The 27,398-nt window shown below is 42.7% G+C and overlaps 2 protein-coding genes across 3 annotated transcripts in view; one reads left to right on the top strand and one right to left on the bottom strand.

Moving 5' to 3' along the window:
- The window catches only part of smc4 (structural maintenance of chromosomes 4), a 33,283-nt gene extending 25,927 nt beyond the window's left edge, over nucleotides 1–7,356 (bottom strand). Inside the window, exons 1-5 of one of the 2 annotated variants that reach the window (XM_084419007.1) lie at nucleotides 7,190–7,356; nucleotides 6,354–6,486; nucleotides 5,487–5,677; nucleotides 5,059–5,250; nucleotides 2,816–2,992 (exon numbers count right to left, since the gene is read on the bottom strand). In XM_084419007.1, coding sequence (XP_084275133.1) covers nucleotides 2,816–2,992; nucleotides 5,059–5,250; nucleotides 5,487–5,677; nucleotides 6,354–6,474 — 681 coding nt within the window. In that variant the 5' untranslated portion in view covers nucleotides 6,475–6,486; nucleotides 7,190–7,356. The remainder of the gene's footprint in view (nucleotides 1–2,815; nucleotides 2,993–5,058; nucleotides 5,251–5,486; nucleotides 5,678–6,353; nucleotides 6,487–7,189) is intronic. The other variant, XM_084419008.1, reaches the window with a different exon arrangement.
- Nucleotides 7,357–7,743: 387 nt separating this feature from the next.
- ift80 (intraflagellar transport 80 homolog (Chlamydomonas)) overlaps nucleotides 7,744–27,398 on the top strand; it is a 45,503-nt gene continuing 25,848 nt past the window's right edge. The window contains exons 1-9 of the mRNA XM_084419009.1: nucleotides 7,744–7,999; nucleotides 8,086–8,164; nucleotides 9,788–10,008; nucleotides 12,628–12,738; nucleotides 13,181–13,249; nucleotides 15,540–15,649; nucleotides 18,204–18,293; nucleotides 19,846–19,983; nucleotides 27,385–27,398. The exon at nucleotides 27,385–27,398 is cut by the window's right edge and continues 166 nt beyond it. Of these exons, the coding sequence (XP_084275135.1) occupies nucleotides 8,127–8,164; nucleotides 9,788–10,008; nucleotides 12,628–12,738; nucleotides 13,181–13,249; nucleotides 15,540–15,649; nucleotides 18,204–18,293; nucleotides 19,846–19,983; nucleotides 27,385–27,398 (791 nt within the window). The 5' untranslated portion in view covers nucleotides 7,744–7,999; nucleotides 8,086–8,126. The remainder of the gene's footprint in view (nucleotides 8,000–8,085; nucleotides 8,165–9,787; nucleotides 10,009–12,627; nucleotides 12,739–13,180; nucleotides 13,250–15,539; nucleotides 15,650–18,203; nucleotides 18,294–19,845; nucleotides 19,984–27,384) is intronic.

Here is a 27,398-nt window from a genome sequence, read left to right as displayed (position 1 = left end):
CACATTCATACTCATTACTTTTGCCGGTTCTTTGTGACAGCTGTTATGTGTGTTATTGGCAGCGTCACCCTCCGGTTACATGAACGCATCACCACCGCATCAGCACCAGAACATGGAGATTTTATTTTAGAGAATAATCGCACAACCCTTTTAGATATGCTATAATTAAATCAACTAATCGAATATTCAAAAATCGTGACTCATCCCTGCATGGAATCTCTTGTTTCTTTTCCTAAATCTTCACTCGCGTCTCACCCATTTTCGCAGTGGATTATAAACGTTTATTCCTTGGTTAGCTTTTAATTAGGCCTATTATATTCGTATTCATTACTGTGGTAAAGTAGAAAAACGCTGTAGGACAGATAGCCTACATTTTTACATGTACGTCAAATTCTTTTTAACACAGTTTGTGTTTGTTATTAGACACAAGGCGCGTCAAGTTTATTTGTAAAGGGCGTTTCACACGCGCGGGTGATTAAAACAAATATTTTAAAAAAGTTTTTTTTTTTTTATTGATTTAATTATTATATTATTTAAGTTTCCATTATTTACTGATATTTATTTCAATGCTTTACTGTGTTGTTTCTTTGACGGCAATTGCTCAAATAAACACTTTTTTGCTCAAATAAACTTTTAATTTATTTATTATTATTTCAACCCCCCCCCAACCACTGCCGGTAGTTGGTCCATTAAAAAACTGACACCGTCACACCCTACCACTGAAGTCCATACACAAGGTCCATGCGCAGCCAGAGACTCAGTGCTCAAACAGAGAGCTCGTGTAAAGCTTGAATATCGGGATCGTTCGATCAGAACACAAATCAGCAGTCAAGATCCTGATCAGAGCATCCTAAATGCATGTTTGGTTACATTGAATTAACATTATCTTTAATAATACTGAATTAAAACTAAATAATTAAACGACTTGCAGCTTATAATGTGAGCGTTCCCACTTAGCTAAACAGCAAATCCCATCGGCAAGCTACAAAACTATACTCAGGGTTTACATGACCCAACACACCGATCACACTTCACTTCTGGGAAACAGCATGTCAGGGGTATAAGGCGGCGCTCTGATGGGAACGCGTGTACATGCGAGACACTTTTACTGTGGCTGATCAGTCACACAGAACAGAGTGAAGGGGTTGTGATGTAGTTGAACACACAAGTGTGAGTTAGCAGGGGTGATAGCTTTGGCCCTGGAGGACACGATGGCCAGCACAACTCAAGGTGAAGGATGAAGTGAAGGAGTGAGAGGAGGCTCGCTCCGGCCTCACTGAAGCAGCACACACAATATTGGGGTTGGCCTTGACTGTAACACACCAATATTTACGTGCTGCTAGAGCGAGGAAGGAAGAGTGGACAGGTGTTGACCTCTGACCTTTTTGGACAGCCCACGTTTTCTAAATGGTCAGGCTTATAGCGTATGAGAGGCCCTTAAAACTCTAGAGCAGCAGATGATGGTTTGCACCGTCTCTCGTGTTGAAAACCATGATGCGCTGCTGTAGCAGTCCAAGGTTGAGTTTAGTGTGTTCGTGACTCTCCAGAAAACACAAGAGGCCAACAGCATGATGCGAGCGTGAGGCGGGTCACCAGACTCTCGTTTACACTGCAAGTCTTAATGCACAGATCTCATCTTATGACCAGATCTGATTTTTTGGTTTACATCCGATATCTGTTTACACATTAATTCCCGCCCAAAATGATTTTACTATATGCACATGGTAGACCCTGGTTTTGAATGGCCGTGCTGTAAAAATGATTTATATAGTTCATGTCGGGTGGTCATGATTATTTGCCAGCATGGACAGCATAACAGCTGTCGTAACTCATGAATGCTTTGCAGCGCAAAATCTGATGGAACAGATATACAGTCTAATATAAATGTATAGTCCGGACATTTTTTTTGTTTATCTACAGCTGGGTTCAGCAAAGTTATCACCTCATTGTTGGTGAAAGTTCCCACCTGGGTAAAAAGCTGTGAGCGAGCGCACACAGGCACGCCTCATAATACAACATTAAAAAGATATTGAATAAATGTGTCATCCTCAACTTGTGGTGGCTTGAACTCAAGGTGGCTTGAACTCAAGGTGGAATCTGATATGTGTGTTTATACCAAGCAGCAACCTCCCTGTCTCTCTCCTGAAACCAACACGGAAGTGAATTAAACAGCAGCTCATCCACTGGCCGCTTGAGGCTGGCTGCAGAAGCGAGTCAAATCTGCATCTCCCGCATGCTGAAATGCCCAACTTTACAGCAGAGAAACACGTTCACAGCCTGGAGCAAAAAGTGGCTTTGGTCTAATTTCATGACAACTATGAGGGGGGTGAATTTTATAACTCATCCGTTTAAATTATATTAAGCCTTAAAGTTCTGCATAATTAAGGGTGTCCACTTTTGAGTGACAGGTGGATTCCCGCTGCTGTGGTCATTAGTCATCATTAGCCGTTTGTCTGCTGTCTGTTAGCCGCCACGTCACCTCAGCTCATTGTCTGACTGTAAAAATAAATAAATTCGGGAGTGACGCGCTGCCAAGATGGCGACGGTCGGCCACGCCCACTTTAGGCTTCAGAAACGGTCTTCAGAAACCTACGGGTGACGTCACGGACACTACGTCCATTTTTTTTACAGTCTACGGTTTAGACGGAGGGCGATGTCCAGATATCGGATGTGTATCGGATTTAAAACCTCATTTGGAAGTGGCTCAGATCAGATGGATCTCGGATGTTGTGTGTGTGTGTGTGTGTTTACACGTGTGCAGCACACAGTGACCGGGTGTCAGATGCGCGTGAAAGATCAGATGCGTGTGTATTACCTGCAGGATGAGGAAGCGGTTGTGGTCCAGGTCGATGCCGTGGCTGCGCAGTAACACACCCACATCTTTGAAGGTGGCCTTCTTGCCGCTGATGTGGTAGGCGGAGGAGTTGTCTTTCCCAGCGGTTCTGGACACATAGAAGGAGCTGTTGGGGATGACATCGTAGTCGTCTCCTTCCTGAACACACAAGACCACAAACACTTTCAGTCCTGAGCGCACTGTGGAGACGGAGAACATCGGAGGATATGCCTTTTGTCTTTGATCTTCATAAGCAAGGCTTTTTTGGCGACACTAGGGCGGTCACGACAGCGAGCCCTCGATTAGAGTCGAGTCCTGGAATTTAGAGGGCACCTATTATGCCCCTTTTCAAAAGATGTCAAATATTATTATAGGGTGGTTGTGCACACACACTGCCAACACACATTTATGTTCAAACACCATGTAGAAGTGAATTTTGCATAATAGGTGCCCTTTAAAAAAATCCTCGATTGCAGTTTCCCCGTGTGGAGTAACCGGCAAAACACCGGAAGCGGCGCGTTCAACAGACGAGAACACACGAGCCGCATTATTACAGCGTTCTCTACACGCTATATTAAACACCACTTACAGTCAGAATATATACACTTTACTTACATGCAGATTACATGATAAAAGTCCCTCACAGTAAACACTGCTCACACACACTCAGTCTCTGCATGCGCTGTGTGTTCAGCTTTCCAATAACGTGCGTTCGGGAACGCAGAAAGTCGGACACGGTGTGTGTGTGTGTTTCAGTGTCACTGTCATCAGTGTCTCGGGTTTGTCATGCTGTGAGTGTGTGTATAACGTTCATCTGGGAACGCAGCACAAGATTTGTAACGTCACTGTAAATCTACGCCAACACACGAGAACACATAAATATGTTTCTAAATATGTGACGTTGTTCATGGCGATGTCAATATAAAGTGTAACCTCTCGCTCTGAGTTTGATGTTCTGATGTGATCATGTTCCTGTTCAGCAAATTACAGCAGCTGGTCATTTCTATCCTACAGAAGTGACCAAATATTAAAGGTTAAGAATTTGAATTAAATGTTGTTATATTAAAGAAGGATTTGATCATGTCGCAGTGTAACAACTAACATCAGCCGTTGTGTTCCTTGTTATTCCTTACTTGTCATTAAATATCTGTATTTTAAGTAATTGAAAAGGCTGTTGTTCACTTGGATCGGATTGCTGAATGGAATATTCGATTGCTAATATAATAACTGAGATCTGCAGGCCTGAACGAAGCGGCCCAGGTGTGTGTGTAGTAGGGCTGGGAGAAAAAAAGAAAGAAAAACCAATTCACCGAGCTATCGCAAATTTTCTCTTTTCTTTTTTTTTTCGATTCAAAAATCGATTTTTTTATTCCAGAATCGATATTAATTCACATTAAATTGCTTTACTTTTGTCCTTGCTTATAGACGAGGTTGACAGAAGTTGGCCACTTTTGTTCCAACAGAGGATGAAATGTGTCGTTATCTATGAGTGTTGAGTTACGTAACATCCCTCTCAAGTGTGCGCGTGGAAGAGTCGTGAGACTGAACGCACTGAAAGCCCTCGCACTGCTCAGATACTGAGAGAGAAGACACTAGAGCTGCACCATTCATCTCTAAAACACTGATCTCCATTCAAACACACACGATCTTCTTCCGTTTCGTCTGTCTATTAAACTTTGACAAAATCATATCGCGATTCGTCATGAAACAGCTTCACAGTCTTTTCAACCTCATAGTGTCATTATTTCTGTGAAACAATAGTTCAAATGATCATAGAAGTACTGGGATAAAAGTTTAAGGTTCAAATATAAACACTGGTGATGTCTACAATAGCGATCAAAATAGAGTAAATCAGCTTTTGATAGAAACTTGGTGCTTAAAATAACACATTTATCGATTACATTGTTTCACCACTAGGTGGCGACAAGTGACTGCTAAAATTGTTATTGAATCATTTATTAAAGAGAATGCAGGATTGTATGATTATTCTGAAATAAAACTCAGAAAGATGTGATGAATTGTTTTAGTAAATATGACTCCTCTTATACATCATGTTCAGTCTGTATAAGTGTATGATTTAACTTTCCCCCATCGTCTAGTGTTAAAAAAATTGCATTATCGAATCGCAATACGTAAAAAAAAAAAAAAAACGTATCGGCACCACGTATCGTGACAGTATGGCGTCTGGAGACGGGTGTGTCGTCCAGCAGTGTGTAGTGTCTGACCTTGTCGGTGATCTTCTGGAAGTGCACCTCCACAGTGCAGCTCTGCAGGTCCGGGTGCTCGTCTGAGCTGTGGATCAGCACCGACAGCTTCTTCGAGCGGATCTTCTGGGCCCGGTACCCGAACACAAACAGCATGGAGTCGATCACGTTGGACTTGCCGCTGCCGTTCGGCCCGATGATACAGGAGAAGCGCTGGTGAGAGAACGGTTCAGTGGTGAGACAACAGCGCTGGAAAATCAATCATCGCTCCTCAACCGTATAACTTATTTACTCTATATGTCTAGGGCAACTCAAGTGTGTACACTCATAGAGAATAGTGTGTTGGAGTATTAAAGACGCTTCTCGTGCGGTGTGCGACCCCCTTTACACCGTGCCCTGATGGACAGCAGGTGTAGGAGGAGATGACGAGCCCTGATCTGGGTCGGTACCTTGTGGAAGGGGCCCAGGATCTGCTCCCCGGCGTAGGACTTGAAGTTCCTGTTGACGATGTGTGTGATCATGAGGCGCGGGGCCCCGGGCTCGGAGCTCATGGCGGGGGGCGGCGGGGGGGGCACGCTCTCCAGGATCTCCTGCAGACTGCGCTGGTCCTCCACCGGCTCGTCCACACACACTTCTGCAGCTGAACAACACACAACCTCAGTCAGAGGAGGAACACACTCACACTCGAGGGTCCACACGGGACTCAGTGGGGTTTCGGCCCCTGCACCGGCTGATCATGCGTGCCCTGCTTTACACAATGCACCTTTAACTTATACACTTTCTGTTATTCATTTCTTTCTTTTTTTAAATGATTCACAGTTTTTATTTTCTCTTTCAGATTAACAAATGTCATACTTTTCCAGAATTAAATTTCCAAAACTCTCAGTTTTTCAGACCACATTTAACATAATAGTTTCATTCAGTATTACTTTCAGCATTATATTTGGTATATAAAGTACAGTCATCAGTGACTATTTTCAATTTCTCGTTTTTTTAGTTAAAGCTACGAGGAATGATTTGAGAGCAACACTTTGAATGAGATTAAAATTATAAACCACTATGTAGCTTTTCTTTTCTCCCCAAGTGTATGAACTTATAGCGGTCACAGTCACACTACAGCTGTACATGTCCAGATGTTGTAGCATTCTTACAGCCATGACTGCATCGAAAACGTATTACCCACTTATAAGAACACATCATATGTGAACATTAGCAGTAAAGCTAGCTGACTTCACTGGACAAAGATGAGAAATAAACACGAGCTGAAGCGCGCGCGCCCGAAGGAACTTTCTGCGCTCGTGCGCGGCTGGTCTTACCGTTACCGTGCGCGCGACCCGGTGGAGTGACGCTCTTCACGGCATCATCATCATCAGACGCGTCCCGCGCCTCCGCCGCTCTCCGGGCGGCCGTCGAGCTCTTGCTGGTTTTCGCAGGCATGATTCACGGCACCTGAAGAAGAAGAAAACCACAGTTGAACACCGGCTCAAGCGCGCGGACGAGAGCGCGTGCCCGTCTTTGTTCACACTTCTCAGCAAAACAGTAACAGTAACATGATCTGAGATGACAATACACGAGCTCACCGTGTCAAACCCGACCCAATACTGTAGCTGCATCGCTCGAGAAACTGTGTGTGTGTGTGTGTGTGTGTGTGTGTGTGTGTGTGAGAAACGACAACACTACAGCCCAAGCGCGCGGGCTGCTTTCACACTAGTGTCGTGTTTGAGAGGTAAACCTGATGACGAGCGCATACACGCATGACAACACTGAACACGTCACGCGCGCTGACAGCTTTCCACAACTTCATCCTTGAGATAAATTAGCGTTAACTGTGTGCAGGAAAACAGCTGAAAGTGGGTTTATAAATCGAGCAAGACTAAATGTGTGTGTTAGGTACAGTCTTGTGAATAATGAGCTCACTGTCTGCAGTCAAACTCTTGTTTCGGGATACTTATCACTTAATGTTGAAGCTAAACATGAATATGCTGCAATCGAGAAGCCAGTTTTGTAAGATCGAGTAAAACTAGATAATATATCCACATTCATGAAGCCAAACCGTGACTGTTAATCGGCCAGTTTATTCGCGAGCGCGTTCACGCGATCTGACGCTTCATTTGACGCTCCGCATTAAAGTCACCATTTAACGTTCCGTTACCTCAGTCTGGCTCGGCTGATTCCCTCACGCTCGTCGAGTTCCTCGGACACGGATTCACATGTATTGAGTGTTCAGAGAGTAAACCGAGGGAAAGTCTGCGCTCGTCCACTTCCCTGACTGCTGAAATCTCACTCGTAAATGGCGCGTAAACTGAGTGTGACGAACCCGAGTCCGTTGTGACCCGCGCGGTGCTTCATGGGAACACTACTCGTCACGTGACCGGGCAGTTGTTTGTTTTGTTTTAGCGACAACAAGCACACTGAGCATGTACAAAAGACGAATCAATGGCGATTTATTTAAAAACAGTATTATTTAAGTTTCTAAAGAAAAAAAAGGAGGCCATAGCGTTAAAGAAAAATAAATAAAAACACACAGATTTTTCTTTAATCAATAAATAATTTAGCACATCTTACATAAATACATGAAATTTGTCCCCCCCCCCAAAATACTGAGAATAAAAAACTACGAATGATTAATTAAACACAAATTATTTAATAGTATGCACCGCTACGTCTCGCGAGAACTGAGGCAGTAGGTTTGGAGGAGGTAAGTCTCGCGAGATGTGGGGCAGCGTTGTTTTAACGCCTGTTCACTTCCTAGTATACTGCAGGGAAAACAACCCGTAACATAACAAAAAAGAAGACGACTGGGAAATTATGTATACGACTAGTGTTTACTCAGAAGTGCTCTCCCTCAACATAGACAGCCTCAAGATCATTTAATGTTTCTAAAGCTATTTTATTCAGAAGAAGTAGCTCGCTAGCACGGCAGTGGCGAACGCGTTTCCGTGGCAACGGCGCCTTCCGTCAGGTAAACAAGCATGTTTCCTTACCGCTACTCTCCTCAAGATACATGTCACATTTGAGCGGGTTTTCATCGTTTCTTCTTATAAACAGGGAACTATATCGCATTTAAAGCACCCGAGAGACGCTGAAGGATGCGTTTGAAAACATCTCTCCTGAAGGAACCCAAACATATCCTTTACATGTACTGTTCACATAAAGTAATAATGCATAATGTAAAGAACTCGTTGTGTATCGTGTCTGTCTAGAGTTTACACTGATTTCTGTCAGTGATTGCTGTGAGATGGTGATGTTTGGAACACACACTGTAAGTTACGTCTGGGTCACTAATACGTAGCAATTTTGGTTCTTTCATGAATTTATTAGGGGTCTCCTGGAAATGTGACCAAAAATATACATATAACAACTTGAACTTAAGTGCTGTAAACATGCTTTGTGACCCATCCTCTAGTCTAAACTCAGTGTGAGTAAAGAGTTCTGTGGTCAGATGAAACACAACATGAGCTGTACAACAATAATCTTTAACACATGTACAGTCATCATTATGAGGCTCTGAGGCTGTTTTACTGGATGTAGTTGAACTGCAGCAGTGGTCAAAGATTCAGCCTAAAGCTTGTGGATGATGGACAGGACACCAAAAGTGCCTTAATTGAAGTAAAAATACATAAAAATAAACCTAAACACTTAATCCCAAGGTAGAAGAAGGGAAAACAAATGAGGTGTTCGTTTGAGTGCTACTTGTTTTTATAGTGCACAAATGAAATTGTGATCGTGGCAGACGTGACGACAGCAGCATAGCCAAGCTTCAGTATCACCACACAATAAACTCTGCTGAACTACATTTGAAACAATTGTCCAAAAAAATTTTTATATCAAAAAGAGAAGTTCACTATGGGCAGTTTTTGCCATTTAAAAGAGGACCTATTATGTCTTAATGTAGTTTCAGGCTCTACTAGAACAGGTTTTCCTGCTTGAATGTTGATTATTCTCCTCATATTCTCCATTGTTGCGGCTCCTCTCTTCCCAGTCTGTCAGTAACGCTCTGTTTACTTCCTGTCTCTATGAAGCCCCTCCTTCTGAAAAGCACACTGTGCTCTGATTGGTCGGCTGGATCAGTGTGTTGTGATTGGTCGAGTGCTTCGAGTGTGTTTGGGAAATGTCCCGCCCCCTTACCATAACCGCCAGTTTAACACACTACTAACTCACTCAACCAGGCCCCGCCCCTTTATTCTGCGCATTAATTATTATAATGAGGAATATTGTGAGTGTTCGTTCCCGGAAGAAACTCAAGACTACAATGGAGGCGTTTCAGGAGTTCAGAAACACTGACACTGATATAGAGAAAAACTGGAGCTTTTTCAGGCTCAAACAGCAACAGTACACACTAAAGCCCTATTCGGACGGGATTAGTAATGTAATTTTACCACAGGATGTCTGTAATAATAATGGTCAATTCGCACGGGATTAGTATCACCTGAGGTCATTTGTCAGGACCTTTTTTACTGAAGGTTAAAGTCACTGAGATTGACCGTGATGATCACTGAGATGCACATTCAGACGGGACTAAAAGACTAAAAGCTCTGGTAATTATTACTTTAAATGACTTTGCTAAACTAATCCCGTCTGAAAAGGGCTTTAGAAAGAAGATTAACATGCGAGAAAAGCAGAATAGGTGCTCTGGTGTGCTTTCCTGTGGCATCTCTGCCCTGAAACATGCTTGATCCCTGAGGCTGTTGTGAGGAGGTGTGTAGTGAGAGTACAGGACACCTGTTTGAGCCCTTAACAGCGCAGCACACCGGGAGCTGGTGAGCGCTGTGGGATGGACCTCGGCGGATGAGCTGTACTCCTGCAGTGACGACCACCAGATCCTCCGCTGGAACCTGCTCTCCAACGACACCAGTGTGCTCGTCAAACTGCAGGACCACATCTATCCCATCGACCTGCACTGGTTCCCCAAGACCCTGAGCGGGAAGAAGCAAGCCGTGGCCGAGGTCTTCGCCCTCACCAGCACTGACGGTAAACCTGCTGTGATCCGCCTCCTCACATGTGACATGTGCTGTGCAAGTGTAAAGGGGACATAGCATGAAAATCTGAGTTTCTCCGTGTTTAAGTGCTATAATCGGGTGCATCTACCGTCCCAGAAAACGTGAAAAGTGAAAACCCGTAACTGTGTTTAGGTAAGCCTTTTCTCTTCATGTCAAAAAATAAGCCGATCAGATTTTGCTCTCCTTCTGACGCAGGAAGAGGATCAGCCTTTATTCATTATTATTGCAGAGATGGGGTTTGGGTCTGTGGGACTGTTTCTGGGGGTTCCCTTTTTATTTTACTTACCTTTTGTCTTCTGCATTCTCCTTACCCCTGTCTCCTGTTCTTCCCTCAGACTCGTCCCCCAGAAACAGTCTCACAGACCCAGCCCCAAACCCCATCTCTGCAATAATAATTAATAAAGGCTGGTTTCTAAAGTACTTCTTCCTGCCTCTATGTATTAATGCTCAAATGGGTTCAGACCTTAACATCAAGTATTTTACTGTTATGTGTCAACAAGATTCATCAAGACATGTTCCCCTGGCTATACCCAATGTTTAGATCTGTTGTGGTATTTATGCAAATTAGTACATACGTAATTAGATTATGCACCGTTTGTCCATGTTAACAAATAATTAAAAAAAACTTGTAATACATTTTTTGTTTGTCTTGATGTAAGTATTCAACTCAGTAATTTTCATGGTGACATCGAAAGGTTAAAATTTTTACCCTATTTCTAAACTTTCCCCTAATGGGATTCTGCGGGACTTTTTTCCCCTTACTCAGGACATATTGAGGATACAAAATCAGTTGAGTTTGCTTCTGTTGCAATTTGTTCAACCTTTTTTCATAAAATGACTGGACTAAAATGTCTCCACTAGAGGTCGACCGATTCATGGGTTTTGCCGATATATATCAGTACCGATAGTTGATTGGTGGAACTATCGTTATCGGCAAAAATCCATACCGATAGTTTTTCCGGGTTGAGTCCGTTGCTGGAGCGGCTGAGAAGAGTAGCCTATGCTGCCATTACACAGAGAGCGCTGAGAAGACGCTGCTGGTGTTATACAGAGCGAGAGCTGCCTCTAGAGGCCACATGAAAACTTGTGATTGCCGGAGTATCTGAAGCTCATGTAAAGGCTCCTCCCTCTTCTGAACGGAGGCGGAGCAGCAGCTCATTTGCATTTAAAGGGACACACACAAAAAGGGGCAAATTTGACAAGCTATAATAAATGATCTGGCGGGTATTTTGAGCTGAAATTTCACAGACACATTCTCATATTACATCTTGTGAAAAGGGGCATAATATGTCACCTTTAAACATACGACCTGTCAAGGGTTGTGTTGTGCTTTGGGGTGAAATACGGGCCTCCGGTACTTGAATATGGCATGTGTTCAAGTACTGGCTTTAAAGCTTTTGTTCAGAGCTGCTGACAAATGTTAGAGAAAACCTGTATTTCTCATTTGCACAATATTTAATGCTTATTTCGTGCACCTCTAACCTGCACTCACATGCACTAAATATAGCAGCAACATGCTGATTTGCAGTCTTAGCCGACCACAAATTACACAGAACACTCATGGTTTCTTTTAATACGCAGCGCCACTAAGTATACGCCTGGCTAGAGTCCTCGATATCTGTCTCTGTGTGTCTGCAGCGCTGCTCTGATCGGCTCAGAGGAAACAAGCACGCACAGTATGGCGAGTTTTGCACTACATGATAATATATGCAAGATTAAAAAGTCTACGGCTGAATTTCTAGGTCATATTTCACCCTGTTTTACTTTCACATTCATTGGTAATACTCAGAATTTGCAACTTGCAGTGATAGACTGTCTGTCTTTATACTGTCATCCCTTCAATTCAGTGATGTATTACTTCTTTAAAGTCCCCCTGTGGTGTAAATCCAGCTTTTAATGTTGTTTGTGTCTATGTGGTGTTTTTAATGTGCTTTAAGTCAAACCATGTGTAAGTTCATAAGTCGACACCATTGCTGAGTATTTCCTCCTTAAAACTGCAGTGAACCAAAGACAGTCTCAAACACACGCTTTGAAATCGCTGGTGTTTCTGACGTCTACCTTGTAACCAATCAGATCAACGTGTGATCGTCAACCAGTGGATCTCTGAGCTGAGCGAGTGAGTGGAGGCGGGGCTCATTTGCATATTCATAGAACCACGCATACTAAATGAGGCAAGGGTGTCGAGTTACAGTCAAGATATTTAAAGGCATGAAAAAACTTTTTCAAATGTCATTTTGGTGATCAGAGATGAGTTTTAAGGGACTACAGGGGGACTTTAAGACCCGTTCACACTGAGGATGATAACTACACCTATAAAGGTTTATGAATTATTCTGTGGGAATAATAGGGAAGTCCACACCACAGGTGCAATGATAACGACACAATATTATTGGATCAGCCAATCAGAATCCACCGGACGTCAAAGAGCTGAAGTGTTCAAATAGAGTTATCATTATAGTTATTGTTCTCGCTGTGAATCATGCAGAGTTTCGTCACCGTCTTCAGTGGTTTTCTCCACTCATCGAGTGTGTGTGTGTGATCAGAGGATGTGTCCTCCTCTCACTGGACGGTGTGCTGTTGTGTTGTGCAGGTAAACTCCACCTGGTGTCTAAATCGGGCCGCATAGAGAAGAGCGTGGAGGCGCATCGGGGAGCCGTTCTCGCTGGACGCTGGAATCATGACGGGACCGCTCTCATCACAGGTTCATCACTATACACACACTCAACAGGCTTCAGACAACACACACATCAGTGATGAAACCACACTCTCACTGGATAAAAGCAGACAAGTCTAATGGATGTTGTGTTCATGAAAATTACTAGTAATTGTTATAAATTACACACACACAAAAAAAAAAACGTGATTGAAAGTCATGCCACATTGCATTCAGTGAGCAAGACGAAGACCACTGTGGTCATATAACATGAACAATGACTGAGCTGTGAGATTAGTTATTGTCATACAGAGACGCTCTTCATCATCCAGTTAGTTCCTCATAGATAAGGTCAAGTTCTACTCTTCAGTTTATTTCTTTGTTGGTTATACTTCACATTATTAAAGTAGAATTTAAGCACACAGGTCAGATTTACATAGTAGACTGTTTACAAGGATGTTGTTTTTCTGTGTGTGTGTGTGTGTGTCAGCTGGTGAAGATGGACAGCTCAAGATCTGGTCTAAGAGTGGGATGCTGAGGTCAACCCTAGCCCAACAAGGTACACACACACACACACACTTACTCATACACACACTCACAAGCACACTCGGACACACTCACACTTATTCACACACACACTCACACACACACACACACACATGCACACACACACACTCTCTCTCACACACACACACACACACACACACATGTCTGGTTCGCTATCTCAATGGGGACTCTCCATAGATGTAATGGTTTTTTATACTGTACAAACTGTATAATCTGTCTTTTTACACACTAGCCCTACCGCTAAACCTACCCATCACACACACACACACACACATACACTAACCTGACCCCTAAACCCCTAAAGATGGGTACATCACATAAAACTTTCTGCATTTTTACATTTTCAAAAAAACTCATTGTTTGATTTATAAGCTTGTTTTACCTCAGTGTAGGTCCCACTGTGACACGAGTCCCCACGAGTCTGTGTGCATTCAGGGTTAAGTCCCCACGGGATAGAAAAACATGTACACTCACACACACTCACTCGCACACACACAAACTCACAAACACTCACGGTTAGTCTTAAAGCACATTAAAAACACCACATGCTCTGCACTGCTGCATGAATAAATCATAGGATCATTGTTTCGCAGTTTGCTGACTTTTCAAACCTTTGTTTTTGTTTAGTCATTATTATTATTATTATTATGTGTGGTGTTGTGATGTTAAGAGCTCATGTTTTTACATTTGTTGATTGTCACCATTCTTGAGGTTTATGTACAACTTTCTAAAACTTTATCCCAGATATCTCTGCTTTGCGACTTCAGAAAGAGATAAGAGATAGAGTTTTAAGGGATAAACTGATTGACTACAGGGAGACTTTAAAAAAAGAAGATGCATGTCAGGTTGGGGTAAGAAGTGAGGATTTGGTTGAGATAGAGCTCACTCTGGCAGTGTGTTTGAGCAGGGATAGAGGAAACTCATTACAGCCTCCTGTCAGCATGACACCACACACACACACACACACACACCTGGAGCGGCTCACATGACCACATCTCTCACTCACTCTCTGAGTGACACATGCACACCAGAACAATGTTTATCGCAAGAAAGCATCTTAAAGGGGTCATATAATGGTACATGCACTTTTACAAGTTGATTGTCAACACAGACCCGCCCTCGCTCGTGAGCGAGCTGTCATCATAGTCCGCCGTTGTTGATACGTTGGAGCAGAATGGCGCTGGAGCAGAATGGCATCTCAGTGATTGGTGTGTTCTTTTCTCGGGTGTAATAAGGAACACAGCATCATTCTGATGTTCCTAAATCCGAACCGCTGAAGACGCAGTGGCTGAGTTTGTTTTCGAAGGGAATATTCCCCACGATCAACGTCAATGCTTTCATGTTGCGTGAATCATTTCTCACCAGACTGCTTTACAAACGAGGGTCAGTATAAAGCTAAAGTAAAACGTTTTTCATGACCATTAGCTGTAACATCAATCTGTCAATGAACTAACGTATACATCAGTAAACACATAGCGTTCGTATCTCACTACTCTACCCTGCCAGTACACACAAAGATAGATCAAAGTGACATTACGTTAATCAACCATTCAGAAACGTCGTGTTCGAGCCTTAATAGTCTAACTTCTTCAGGGCCGTCATCTTGTTCCGGGTCCGACTCCGGCTCAAATTGATACGGTTGCACAGATGTGTCCTCAGAGACTCCCGCTGCCATTCTTCAAAATACACCCTCAACTGTTGTCAAGGCAACACTCCTCGTGTGTGTAAACGCCCACAGAACAGAGGGGCGGGGTCAGCAGAGCTCATTATCATTTAAAGACACATGCACTGAAACGGCGTGCTGAAAACAGAGCTGTTTCTGACCAGGTGAAATGAGTGTTTTCTTACAATACTAATGAGAATTTTTAATTAAAGTATATTACAAACTTTTCAGTTAGACCCTAAAGAATCATATTAGCTTGTACAAAAATGGCATTATATGACCCCTTTAAGACATGGAAGCGCCGTTCACGTGTACATGCGTTCTGTTAGTGGAGTGAGCAGCTTAAGTTTCTTACTTTAGTGATCCCACACACACACACACACACACTCTTGACCACATGCGTTCTCCAGCAGAAACCCAGGTGTGCTGCACCGCTTCCTCCTGATCCCTTAATCGGCGTAAGAAAAACAGCAAACCCCTGGAATAAGCTGTTTCCTAAGGTTCACATTTAACTCCCTGCTCATGTATGTGTGTGTGTGTGTGTGTGTGTGTGTGTGTGTGTGTGTGTGTGTGTGTGTGTGTGTGTGTGTGTGTGTGTGTGTGTGTGTGTGTTTGACAGGGACGCCGGTGTACTCGGTGGCCTGGGCTCCAGACTCGGGACGGGTTCTGTACACGTCGGGTCGGCAGCTCGTGGTGAAGCCACTGCAGCCCAGCTCCAAAGTCCTGCAGGTACTCACAGCACTCACACCATCAGGATCATCACTGACACACACGTGCGGCATCTCAACATACGCCATTCTCTGGCCAGCTTAACAACACCAAGGTGGACGAGAATTGGCAAACATGTTTAAGTCAAGGAAAAAACTTGGGTAACACTTTATAATAACTGCATGCTATTAATCATTAGTTAAGCATTAGTAAACAGTTCATTCATCATTTATAAAGCATTTATAGACATTAATAAGCATATCTATAATGTGTTTAATAATTGTATTTTCATACTTTATTAATTATCAATTTATCATTTCTAAATGAAGTATTGCATTATTTACAAACCGGTTATTTTGGAGTTGTCAGTGGTTCATAAGATCACTTAGAAAGTGTGAGTAAATGTAGTAAATTCAGGTAGTTATAAAGCATTTAGTAGTGGTCAGTGAACAATCTTTTTACCTGAATTAACCCTGAATTACAGTAGAAATGCATGTTCATAAAGCATTTGTTAACACACTAATAACTATTACTATATGTCTGAATAATAATATGTATTTAAACAGTTTATTATGTAAATAATGCAATACTTCATTTAGAAATGATAAATGGATCATTAATAAAGTATGAAAATACAATTATTAAACACATTATAGATATGCTTATAAATGTCTATTAATGTTTTATAAATGATGAATGAACCGTTTACTAATGCTTAACTAGTGATTAATAGCGTGCAGTTATTATAAAGCGTTACCCAAACCTGTAGTAGAGCTATATAGTAGTTTGTTCCACTGTGGCATTTTCTCATGGCAGCTAAAATTGGCAAACTCGTTTAAGTCAAGGAAAAAGCACAGCCCATCACGAGTAGTTTCTATATTATCTGTGAACGGTTACATAATCTCTGTTAGGTGTAAGCAATATAGCAGTCCCCCATTTACCAGTTAACATTTCTTAACCGGTAGAAGTTTTCGGGTATCGACTCTCAGAGCCATGGCAAAAAAATCATATTTTACCTGATTTGACTGAGTTTACAGTCCTAATGAAATAAAAAATGAGGCTGTGTAACTCAAATAATGGGAGGAACCATTTTTCTGTTGTGTTGTTCTTGTGAGCTGCACACAAATCATTTGGAAGAAGTTCAGTTTACCTGATCAACGGTGTGCTGTTAGCGTCATCCCAGCGGCGCATTACGCTGATGAGAGTTGTGTAGAGATGAGTGTGTAAATACACTGTCCCCTCAATAACACAACAGACCGCTGAGAGAAGAGAGCAGTGAAGACATCTTACATGTGTTTGACCCAGAGCTAGCGTATCTATCAGTTATTGTAAACTCCCTGCCATGTCTTTGGAATGGGATTTTATGCTCGTAAAAACATAAACGGAACATAATTGAGTTCCCATGCATAACCAAACATGAACCCAATGCCTACGTTAGGGGAATGCCGTGCGCTCGCTGGGTAAACGGTGATGTAGTCATGTCACATGACTAATTGTGATGATTGAGTTGGATGGGATGGCTAGAGATATGCCTGTGTTTTTGTTATAGTGCACGACCCTTGACCTCCTCTCCTCAGACCCAGGGGTGGGGGGTCACAGCCGGGACACATTTACTCAGCAAAAACACACAACACCACGCATTCAGATCTCTGGAAACAAAACAGAGAGAGTGTGTGCGTGTGTGTGTGTGTGTGTGTGTGCAGTGTTCCTAGAGAGAACAGAATCTAGATTAGGATGTTTGCACATGTGTTCAGGCTGTGCATACATAGCTTATACATACAATATTCAGTGAACATTACACTCATCATCATCATCATCATCACAGAGTCAGCATTATGGGAGCTGTAGTAATGCACAACATGGCTATCACACTGTTTTAATCAAACTCATTCCCATGGTCAAATGATGCTTAAAGGGTTAGTTCACTCAAAAAGAAAAATGACTTTTAACGCCTAAAGACATCATTACTGTACTCCATGTGACTCCAGTGGTTTATCCTCAGTTTAATGAGGCTTTATATGTTTCATGACGATATGAATCTCCAGCCCGCGTTCAGGAGAGCTGTGCTGATGCGAGAGCAGCCGTTGTTGTGCAAGCGTGCGTCAGAGATCAATATTCTGTAAATTATGTTTTTTTTTGCACAACCAAAGCTCTCGCGCTGCTTTATAAAACTGAGTCACATGGGTTACTTTAATGATGTCTTTATGACCTTTCTGGGAAAGTGGACATAGACTGTCAATGGAGGGACAGAAAGCACTCAGAGTACATTAAAAATATCTTCATTTGTGTTCTGAAGATGAAGGAAAGTCTCACGGGTTTGGAACGGCATGAGGGTGAGTAATTAATGACAGAATTGACATGTTTGGGTGAACTAACACTTTAATGTCATCGAGACCACTTTGGTGTATTCATATACATTTACAAACGCCCACTAGAGCATAATGACAATCATAGGCTGTTGCTGTGCATGTGTTTCTATTCATGCAGTGTGAGCTGCTTTATATAACAGCATCCGGCAGAAATGTAAATGCCAGTGTAATAAACAGCACTCGTGACTGTACTCTTGTGTCTGCAGTGGAAAGCTCACGATGGAGTCATTCTGAAGGTGGACTGGAGTGCCGTCAATGATCTCATACTGTCAGGAGGAGAAGACTGCAAATATAAGGTCAGCACATGTTGATAATGCAGTACCAACGAGTTAAGCTGTTGTCGTGTTGCTTTCTGTGAAGACAGTAAAGGCCGCTTCATGTGCTGTTAGAGGGCACCTGAGGCTGATCACTGGGTTCACTGATGTTCCTGTGACATGGTGCCTGTTAAAGCTGTACAGTACAGAGCATTCATCACGGGGGTTCACATTCCAGGAGCCTGACACAAACACTCCAGCTGTCCTCCGTTTTCAGTGGCCATGAGCCGTTGGTAAAACAGAACAAAGTGGCAGAGCGTGGCAGTGATACAACTCACATCAATGCCAGACTGGCTTTTCAGAGATGGTGATAACTCCAAGGGCCAGATTCACTAGACTGGGCACATTAGTGTGAGAGTCCCATATAAGAGTGTGGCGCGTGATCTACTGATAACACAAATGAAAGCACACACACGCATCCGAATCATTTCTATAATGACCAACACAATCTACCAAGAGCAGCACAAATCAGCGTCTGGTTTAAGACGGGCAGTAAATGATGGCTCAAACACCAGGGGCCGGTTTCACAAAGACAGACTTTGACTATGGCTTAAATATAGTAGATAGTCAGACTTCAGATAGACATCTAAATCAGACCGTAGCACAAAGCACTTAAGACTCTGACTATCTTAAGTAGGACTACACTGCAATGCATTCTGGGTAAAATAAGACACTTTTCAAAACAAAAAACATGGCGGATCAAGTAAGCACATTGAACCGCTCAGTGCAGTGTACCCCAGCGGAAAACATGTGTTTGTTGGAGGAGTATAACAGTTACAAGGACATTTTACTAGGGAAATTTAGCGGAGAATGTAGTAACAAGAAGAAATGTTTAAATTATGAGCCATTTTCCCTTTTCTTTTGGCTGTTTGTAATGGAACTGATTATTACTGCTGGTTGCCAAGGTAACATAGAGTCTTAGACCTGAGTTAGCCTGGGGGTAAGGTGTCTAATTTTTTTGGTCTAAATTAAGTCAGTCTTTAGTCTATAAACATATTTTAGACTTGTCTAACACTATAGACCCGGTCTAAAATAGCTCTGTGAAACCGGCCCCAGTACATTGACCAGAGCAAACCTTAGTCAATCTCCTTTAATTACTCATTTATATCCTCTCCTCCTATAAATAATGCGTCTGAAACTCCTACACATGCATATGCAATAAGGTCAGCCGCAAAAATGACCCTGTCATCGACTTTTCAGGCCTAACTTGTTTTAGTTTTACAACTTAACTTATTTTTACAATTATTGTTCAATGAGCCAAAACAGCAGTGATGTTGCTCTATTTACCTGCTCAAAAAACATAATCTACAGATATTTGTCTTTAATTTTTCTATGTAATGCCTTTTATTTTTAGAGGGTCGAGTTATGACCTCATGAGTGACATTTGCTCTGATCACATTATCACCTGTAATCATGGGTGCACTGGTACTGAACGAGATCTACTTAACCACATGACTCACTGAAAATAACCCCTTTCAGTGCAGAATGGTTGTGTTGTGGTCCGTGGTGAGCAGTGTTGACCTCTGACCTCCAGGTGTGGGACAGCTATGGGCGGCTCCTGTTCTCCAGTGCTCCGCATGAGTACCCCATCACTGCAGTGGCCTGGGCTCCTGACGGAGAGCTGTTCGCCATGGGCTCCTTCCACACGCTCAGACTGTGTGATAAGACCGGGGTGAGTGGATCCTCCTCTCACACACACACATTGACTACACCAGCTGACAGTTGTAGTGTATTCAGCTGTGTTTAAGGAATCACACGGTCACACAGAACAACTTCACTGACCTGGGCGATCCGCTCACACCTTCTCCATTCACAGACTAACCCTCTGCACATCTTCAAAATATTCAGGTTTAAGTTCATTAAAGTTGGAATGAAATGGAAAATGGAAATATATTTCCTGAACGCGTCTTATTGATCTTATAGTGAACTATTCATCCATGCTTATACCATGGTCTGGGTGAATACTCGATTCTGATTGGCTGCAGGGTGTCCATTAAAAAGTGATAGAGGACACCTAGTAAATAAACCGTCAGGCGTAACCAGGGAAACCAAGTTATTGTTTGTAAAAACTTTAGATTTCGATTGTAAAACTAATTAAAATATAAACTAATGTTTTAAAAAATGTGTACCCTTACATAACGAACACAGTGATACAAGCGTCAGACATTATCGTGAACATTTGATACCATCACATGCCTATATATATATTAACAGATCATGCCCTTTCCACCTCATTATCTCACATATATGCCTGTAATAGTTTATAAAAGTGAAAGTAATTTCTCTCTCATGGCTAGTGCCTCCTGTAATCCTGGACACTTTTACCTCTCACCAAATGTGTGTGTTTGAGCAGACTGGTGAAGGGTTAAAGCTGTCAGGGTTTCATATTGTGTGTGTGTGTGTGTGTGTGTGTGTGTGTGTGTGTGTGTGTGTGTGTGTGTGTGTGTGTGTGTGTGTGTGTGTGTGTGTGTGTCTGGTGAAGGGTTAAAGCTGTGAGGGTTTCATATTGTGTGTGTGTGTGTGTGTGTGTGTGTGTGTGGTGAAGGGTTAAAGCTGTGAGGGTTTCATATTGTGTGTGTGTGTGTGTGTGTGTGTGGTGAAGGGTTAAAGCTGTGAGGGTTTCATACAGAGTGTTGTGTGTGTGGGTGTGTGTGTGAGTGTAAGTGTGAGTGTTTGTGTGTGTGTGTCTGGTGAAGGGTTAAAGCTGTGAGGGTTTCATACGGAGTGCTGTGTGTATGTGTGTGTGTGTGTGTGTGTGTGTGTGTGTCTGGTGAAGGGTTAAAGCTGTGAGGGTTTCATACGGAGTGCTGTGTGTGTGTGTGTGTGTGTGTGTGTGTGTGTGTGTGTGTGTGTGTCTGGTGAAGGGTTAAAGTGGTGAGGGTTTCATACGGAGTGCTGTGTGTGTGTGTGTGTGTCTGGTGAAGGGTTAAAGTGGTGAGGGTTTCATACGGAGTGCTGTGTGTGTGTGTGTGTGTGTGTGTGTCTGGTGAAGGGTTAAAGTGGTGAGGGTTTCATACGGAGTGCTGTGTGTGTGTGTGTGTGTGTTTGTGTGTGTGTGTCTGGTGAAGGGTTAAAGTGGTGAGGGTTTCATACGGAGTGCTGTGTGTGTGTGTGTGTGTGTGTGTGTGTGTGTGTGTCTGGTGAAGGGTTAAAGTGGTGAGGGTTTCATACGGAGTGCTGTGTGTGTGTGTGTGTGTGTGTGTGTGTGTGTGTGTGTGTGTGTGTGTGTGTGTCTGGTGAAGGGTTAAAGCGGTGAGGGATTCATACGGAGTTCTGTGTGTGTGTGTGTGTGTGTGTGTGTGTGTGTGTGTCTGGTGAAGGGTTAAAGTGGTGAGGGTTTCATACGGAGTGCTGTGTGTGTGTGTGTGTGTGTGTGTGTGTGTGTGTGTGTGTGTGTGTGTGTCTGGTGAAGGGTTAAAGTGGTGATGGTTTCATACGGAGTGCTGTGTGTGTGTGTGTGTGTGTGTGTGTGTGTGTGTGTGTGTCTGGTGAAGGGTTAAAGCGGTGAGGGTTTCATACGGAGTGCTGTGTGTGTGTGTGTGTGTGTGTGTGTGTGTGTGTGTGTGTGTGTGTGTGTGTGTGTGTCTGGTGAAGGGTTAAAGCGGTGAGGGTTTCATACGGAGTGCTGTGTGTGTGTGTGTGTGTGTGTGTGTGTGTGTCTGGTGAAGGGTTAAAGCGGTGAGGGTTTCATACGGAGTGCTGTGTGTGTGTGTGTGTGTGTGTGTGTGTGTGTGTGTGTGTGTGTGTGTGTGTGTGTGTGTGTCTGGTGAAGGGTTAAAGCGGTGAGGGTTTCATACGGAGTGCTGTGTGTGTGTGTGTGTGTGTGTGTGTGTGTGTGTGTGTGTGTGTGTGTGTGTGTGTCTGGTGAAGGGTTAAAGCGGTGAGGGTTTCATATGGAGTGCTGTGTCAGCGGTTCGCTGCATTAACCCCTCAGTAACACACACACACGAGTGCCAGAGCACTTCAGCAAACACACGTCTGCAGGTTTACACATCACAGATGCAGCACAGATGTCTTCACTCCTCATGTCACACATGTTGAATCATTTGTGTGTGAGTCATCTGTGTGTTGTTAGATTGTCAGATGGACTGAGTCGAGCCCTTCACCTGATTCATGAGGCGTGTGTTTTATCAGCAACAGCTTCTCTTGCAGTGTCCAGTGTCAGTTCAGCATCAGTGCCAGCGTCTCACTGAGTCTGTGCTGATACTGACATCCAGTCAATCCAGATGACGGTGTACAGCTGCCATGATGATCTGACCATCGCACTACATTCAGCTCAAGTGTTGAACAGTGTAACCAATCACAGATCTGCTGTCCAGCTCTGTAGTGTACAGTATCTCAGGTGTACATGTGTGTGATGGAGTGTGAGTCCACATGCACATATGCCACTAGACAGAGTGTGTGCAGCATCTGGACTCTGTCACTCACACTAACCAGTGTGACTCGAGTCCAAACCGAGATGATACTGGCTTCTTCTTCCTCTTCTTCTTCTTCTTCTTCCTCTTCCTCTTCTTCTTCTTCTTCTTTTTCTTCTTCTTCAGTGATGACTGAATTATCCCACTCAGTTTGCCATGCTTTGTGTTGTGTGGAGCTTGAAGACAAATGAGTTTCAGTGTAGGTTTAGAGTTGACAAAAAACAAGTATACTCCAAGTTCATTTAATTAAGTATAGCTAAGTAAAGTTCAAGTATAGTTGAAGTATTCATTCTTTAAGTAAGCATACTAAAATCAAATAGTAGTAGACTTGTAAGTGTACTGTTTCAGTAATACGTGGGACTAAGTTGGCCCACTTTTTAGTGTATAAAACAGGATACTTTTAGGTATACTTTAAGTGTAACAGTTGTAAACTAGTTGTATACTCAAAGTTTTTAACAATACTAAAAATCAGCGTATAGGTGTACTGATAGTGTTCTAGTTTTTAGTTTCTGAAAATACACTTTGAAGTGTACTGTCAGTAAACTGATAGATTAGTAGTTTTATACGGCCAGTATACTTTTTCTTTAAGTGAACCTAACATACTTAGAGCTTACTATTTATATTTTACTTGTGCACTTTAAGTATACTACTATGTAGGTATTAATTTTTATACTTGAAATATACCTTTAACTGTGCTTTAACTCTTTAACTGTGCTTTAACTCTTTGGGCCCTATCTTGCACCCAGCGCAATTGACTTTGTACAGCGACGCATGTATCATTCCTATTCTGCACCCGACGCACAGCGGACTTTTCCCTCCACAGACGCACGTCAGTAAATTAGGGAATGAACTTGCGCTCCCGGGGGGCGGATCAGGGAAAAGAGGAGGCGTGTTCCGGCGCAAACGTTCCCTGGTGCTATTTTGCAGTTTCAGAAAACAATTCCACCACTGACCAGGAGAAACCTAGTCTAAAGTCAGTGGCGCGTTATTCAGATGCTATTTTGAGGGCGCATGCTTGGCCATTATCAATGTAGCGTGTGCACAACGCACATACACTTTGCTTCTCTCATCTACACAGACGCAGCAGTTTTCATTTTTGCAAATCATACATTATTACAAGGAAAAATATTCCATACGAGGGAAATCATTGTGGTGTCCATGAAGGTGTGAAAAATAGGCATAAATCTATCTTACACATTTACCCAAATTATTATACGCCTGTTTAACCGAAGCTAATTTGGGTGTGTTTCTCCATCCCCAATGTCACTTCTCTGTGTTTTACGGCCCTGACGAGAACGTCGGTCTCCTCGGCTGTGAACCGCTCCTGGCAAATCCGCCGTTATAATAGCAATCCGCCATGGAACAAGCGCGCCTGCTCTTAAAGGGAATGTGAGATGTCGCTCTGATTGGTTTATTTCACGTTATGCCCAAACCACACCTATGAGTAATGAAGCTACTTCAGACCAACACATTTTAGATTTGCGTCAGGCGTAAGAGTCATTTATCCCGCCGGTATAATAGCAACAGCGCCGAGATCCGCCCACAAAGTTACTTGCGTTTCGCGCTTGATACTTGCGTTTCAGATTGTTAAAATAGGGCCCATTAGCTTTAACTGTACTTTAAAGGGTAACTAAACCCCTGGTCAGAGCCTGACTCCACCCACTGGCAATATTTGAAAAATGCTGGAAAAGTGGGCAGAGCCCAGTGGAGAGGGGGCGTGCATCTGAGACGTATCTCTCTGCAGGCAAGGGCGTGGTTAGCTGGTACCCTCTGACATCAGAGTGTACCACAACTTCCAATAGGAAAATTCAACTGCAGTAGCCACTGTTCAACCTGAAGAGGGCAGCACTCAGACGTTTTTACACCACATTTAATAAAATTAAAATACTTTAAACACAAATGTCAAAAAAATTACTTGAATCAATGAACAGCACTAATAAAGCCCCATTCTTACAGATCATTCACTAAAAAAAGTTGGTTTAGGGTTTAGTTACCCTTTAAAAGAAAGAAGTATATTAGCTGTATCTGAACATCTGAACATATATCAGAAGAAGGAACTGAAGGTACAGTAATTATATTCCCTTGCCCCTGTAATACATTTAAGTCACGTGTATTTATATAGCACTTTATCCAATACAGATTGTTTGAAAGCAGCTTTAGTGTTAGTTCAGTGTTGATTCAGTGGTAGAGATCATCGATTATTAAAGTAGTTCATTTCATTTCATCAGTGCAGTCAGATCAATAATATTGTTGGATATTCATTTGATATTTTATACAATATACATTATTGTGGCACAATAGCACTTTCACACATACGCCCTCTCCTGGTGAATTACTGTTTAGAGATCATGTGTGTGAACAGGACCTTTCCAGAAATACAGCTAAACCAGTTCTGGTCATTTCCCAGTATGAGAAGCTGTAACATTACCAGTACATTACCAGTATGAGCATGTACAATGTCAGGACGCACTGCTTTGGGCAGTTTACAGTAAGCTATGAATCGTTTATCATCGTTTTTCTCTGTAAACAGGCCCTAGACGGATTCATTTCATTAACAGCTCTATAGTGTCTGTCTCTTTATTCTAACTGAGTGAATGTAAATGTGCCTTTCACATAAATAATGATGCATGCATCTAATAAGGTTAGAAAAACTGTTGTTATAAAGGTAGAAATCAGTTTAATCTGTGAAATGCAAGAGTCACAGCTGTGATCTGAAGATGAAGAACCGGATATGAATATGAATATGCTCACCCCTGATGTAGATCCACATATACACACACAATGTGTCCCTGTGCGTCATCTCTGTCTGTGTGTGTGTAGCGTGTCAGAAGGTGTGTGTGTGTGTGTGTGTGGATCTGAACAGCATATCTGTCCTGTGTGTAACTGAATAATAGCAGATGTAAGTGAAGCCAGCTGTGCCAGATGTGCTCACCTCCCTACTGCCTGACCGCATGTGTAAACACTCGCTCTGTGTGTGTGTGTGTGTGTGTGTGTGTGTGTGTGTGTGTGGGTCAGGACAGACATATCTAACGTGTCTGATGTAATGGGCTGATTCAGCACATCCAGGGAGTCATTACAGCACAACATATGTCAGTGACCCTCCCCCAAAACACACACACACACACACACACACACACTCTCTCTCTGTATATATGCGTCAGGTGAAGGAGAGGTCACATGCTCATGGACAGTCTCTGTTGATTCTGACCTGGTGGCAGAAACTATTTGCTTGTTTTGTACAGTTTTTGATCTTATAAACGTGTTAAATTAGACCAGGTCATCATATGAGCTTGACTGCAGGACAGAATTACTCATCTAGATATGTTCCTACACTAGCGTACAGTTCGTCCCGTACAGTCCTGTAACAGGAACAGATCAACACACGTCAGTTCAAGAGAAATAGAAAGAAGCGATTAGACGAATGGGATGTTTAATGAGGGTTGTGCAGCCTTTTGTCCACCTCACACACACACTCTCACACGCACCTGTGTGATTCATCTGTGTGTTGTTCTAGAAGGAGTGTGTTGAGAGCATTGAGCTGGAGAGGTGTCGTGTGTCATTGAGCTGGTGTGTTCAGCTGGAGGAGACGTTAGCTGGTACAGACTTCACTACTCTTCAGGCTCAGCGTTACTACTTTTTACTACAACAAACACATATTTCATGCAACTGTGCAAACACACACATCAATCTTCTTTTTGAAAAGTGCACTTCTGTTTTTAATGCTACACTATGTAACTTTTTATTGAAAAAATCAACATGTTATTAATGAGAGAGTGCAATAAAAACATTGTCCTAAGCGTGTCTTTACCCAGATACACTTTGATTAACCTATAATAATGATTTATATTTTAGAAAGCTGTCAGGACGGAGTTTGTGGGAAATTCAGTGTAATTCGCAGAGGTACGCAGCTCCGGCTATGGCTAGCAAGAAGCTGAACCTCAACCATATATTACATTACATCACTGCACGTTTCATTGATTTAAGATGCACAGGTGACCTTAATGGCAGCTCCTGGGATAGGTAGCTAAAACACACAATGCTAACCAGCCCTAAAATATTAATGAGGTAGTTCCCCTAAAAATGAGTCATTATTTACTCACCCGGATGTTGTTCTACAGCCGTACGACCTGAGAAATGTAAAAATGTGTCCTGTCGCGCTTGTCCTTATAATGGAAGTGAATAGGGACCACCTTTAAGCTTAAAAAAAGGATGCAAAATGATCATAAAATGATCCCATCTGTTCCAAGAGCTCTGAAGGCAGACTATAGGGCTTTGTAAGAAACGAGCGAAATGTACGTATGGCAAAAAATCTTGACATTGGCCATTGGAAAAAGCACATCTTTTTGAGAAATCAAGGATTTCCCTGGAGATTATTCATAATTCACTGATCTGTGTGGATCTCCAAATGCTTCAAACCTGGCATGTCACAAATGTTATGCCAAAACATCAAATCATGGGCAGTTGCCATTGGTCACAGCTCCACGTCACTGCTGAAAGGGTCCAGGAAGCATTGTAACGTTCCTCTCTCTCTCTCTCTCTCTCTCTCTCTCTCTCTCTCTCTCTCTCTCTCTCTCTCTCTCTCTCTCCCTCTCTCTGTGTCTCTCTCTCTCCCTCTCTCTCTCTGTCTCTCTCCCTCTCTCTCTCTCTCTCTCTCTCAGTGGTCATACTCGCT

This window comes from Rutilus rutilus, assembly GCF_951802725.1.
Source record: "Rutilus rutilus genome assembly, chromosome: 9".
Classification (NCBI taxonomy): Eukaryota; Metazoa; Chordata; class Actinopteri; order Cypriniformes; family Leuciscidae; genus Rutilus; species Rutilus rutilus.
This window is presented reverse-complemented; position numbering and strand designations above follow the sequence as displayed.